At 36.3% G+C, this 2,529-nt stretch overlaps 1 protein-coding gene across 1 annotated transcript; it reads left to right on the top strand.

Moving 5' to 3' along the window:
* Positions 1-496: 496 nt before the first annotated feature.
* On the top strand, positions 497-1,423 carry LOC102840846 (olfactory receptor 4C46-like). The gene has a single exon (XM_006865150.1). It carries the CDS (start codon positions 506-508, stop codon positions 1,421-1,423), a length of 918 nt encoding a protein of 305 aa, XP_006865212.1. The 5' UTR covers positions 497-505.
* Positions 1,424-2,529: the final 1,106 nt, after the last annotated feature.

The raw sequence follows: 2,529 nt of genomic DNA, 5'->3' as shown, positions 1-2,529 counted from the left end.
CAGTTTTAATCTTTTCTGCATTTGTCTTAATGTTATTTATTCATCCAAGTGTGAGGTTTGTAACTTTTTTTACATTGAGGTATGATGCTTAATGAAGTCACAATTCTTGTTTTCAAGTTCCTACTGAGACCAAAACTTACATGTGAATAATATGGAATGGCAGAGAGGAAGAAAGGAGGACTCAGTTAGGGGGGTTAATGAGTTTCAGTTAAGGGTGATGGAAAATTTGAAATGCATTACGGAGATGATCAGAAAACAAAATGAGCATAAGTTAATGTCAATGAATTATATAGGTGAAGATTGTTGAAATGGTAAATGTTTTGTTACACACACACACATATACATCTATATACATACATACTCCTCAAAAAAAAGTTAAAATGCATATATCAATAGTAGCTACACATTTATCATTTTTAGAAAGAAAAACCTTAAGAAATTCAAGGTTGCATTTATAAAATTGTTTTTCTTCACAGGTAATGTAACTAATGATGATGTGAAATACATGGAGAATTGGAACAACGTGACAGAGTTTATACTTCTTGGTCTTACTCAAAATCCAAAGATGCAGAAAATTGTATTTGCTGTGTTTTTTCTCATCTACCTCATCACTGTGGTAGGAAATGTGCTTATTGTGGTCACCATCACTGCCAGTCCATTGGTGGGATCTCCTATGTACTTTTTCCTGGCCTGTCTCTCCTTTATTGATACTTGCTATTCCTCTGTCACTACCCCTAAACTGATTGTAGATTCAGTCAGTGAAAGAAAAACCATCTTATTCAATGGATGCATGACCCAAATCTTTGGAGGACATTTATTTGGAGGAGTTGAGGTCATCCTTCTTACTGTGATGGCTTATGACCGATACGTGGCTATTTGTAAACCTTTGCACTATATAACCATCATGAACCGGAGAGTGTGTGGTTTACTAATGGGACTCTCGTGGTTGGGTGGCTTTCTTCATGCAACCATACAGATCCTTTTCATATTTCGATTACCCTTCTGTGGCCCTAACATCATAGATCATTTTATGTGTGATCTAAGCCCTTTGCTCAGTCTTGCCTGTGTGGATACTCACATTTTAGGACTCTTTGTTGCAGCCAACAGTGGGTTTATCTGCCTATTAACCTTTCTCCTCCTGATGGTCTCCTATGTGGTCATCCTGTACTCCCTGAGGACCCACAGTTTAGAGGGTAGACGCAAAGCCCTCTCAACTTGTATTTCCCATATCACGGTGGTTATCTTATTATTTGTGCCCTGCATATTTGTATACATGAGACCTGTGGCCACTTTATCTATTGACAAAGCAGTTGCTGTATTCTATGCCATCATAACTCCCATGTTAAATCCTTTAATCTATACCTTGAGAAATGCCCAGATGAAAAATGCCATTGTAAAATTATGCAGTAAGAAAGCTACTTAAGTTTATGAATAAATATTTCTAGACCCTAAGAGTGATTCAACTGAGGAAAGGTTCCCAAAAACATATACAGTGACCTCAGAAAGAAATAGTTATGGGTTAAATTTTTAAATAAATAATTATTATAACTCATTGTTTTTGCATGTAGCAGATTAGAAGTAGGTTTAAGAAAAAGAGGAAATCTAGCACAGGAGCATTCCTTGCATACTTGAATAACTTACCAAATTCTGATTTTGTTTTACTAATATTACTCATGTAAATGGATGCATAAGATTTCCCTTTAATAAAATTAAAAAGCAATAAAATTTTATTATTGAGCAACAATCACCATAATAAGTCCCAATAAATTCTCATTTCTATTACCCCATTTTACAGTAAGGAAGATACCAAAGCCAATAGCTACAGAGTCATGATTTCACAGACCTGGCTCTTAATTGTTGCGATGCTTTCTCAAGCAATGATGCCAGATAGGTCAGATGACTAAAATAGCTACCTTTCAATGAACCAGGGACTGTGTTGGAAATACTGTTTACATTATATCATTATCTATATTGTTGTTGTAAAGTGCCATCAAAGAGCTCTGGTAGCATAGCAGTTATGAGTCATGTTGCTAATGTCATGGTCAGCAGTTCAAAACCACTAGCCATTCTGTGGGGGAAAGATGAGGCTTTCTGCTCCTGTGAAGAGTTACAGCCTTGGAAACCCTATACAGAGTAACTATGTGTAACAACTGACTTCACAGCACATAACCTCCATAACGTGCCATCAAGTTGGTTCCAACTCATAATGACACTGAGCAGAGATGACAGGAGCTGAATTCCTCATTCTTCCCTGCAGAACAGCTGCCATGTTCCAACTGCTGACCTTGTGGTTAGCAGTTCCATGCTTTTCAGCCCTAAGATTACCAAAAGGGTATAACTCTACTATTTGCAAAACCTGACCCATAATCAGGTCTTTTAAAAATGGCTCAGCATCCTACATTGTGTAACTTTAATTAGAAATCCAATAATTTCTACCGATTTCTTTTGTACCACAATTTATGATGTTTTGTTATCAGTAACATGATAATATCTAACTACTTTAAGGCAGAAAAAATAATTGGCCACTTA

This window comes from Chrysochloris asiatica, unplaced genomic scaffold (assembly GCF_000296735.1).
Source record: "Chrysochloris asiatica unplaced genomic scaffold, ChrAsi1.0 scaffold00075, whole genome shotgun sequence".
Classification (NCBI taxonomy): domain Eukaryota; kingdom Metazoa; phylum Chordata; class Mammalia; order Afrosoricida; family Chrysochloridae; genus Chrysochloris; species Chrysochloris asiatica.
The sequence above is the reverse complement of the archived record's forward strand: the minus strand, read 5'-3'. Positions and strand labels throughout refer to the sequence as shown.

Coding starts and splice junctions, on each gene's coding strand:
- LOC102840846 (XM_006865150.1), top strand. CDS start 506: ATGGAGAATTGGAACAACGTGACAGAGTTTATACTTCTTGGTCTTACT.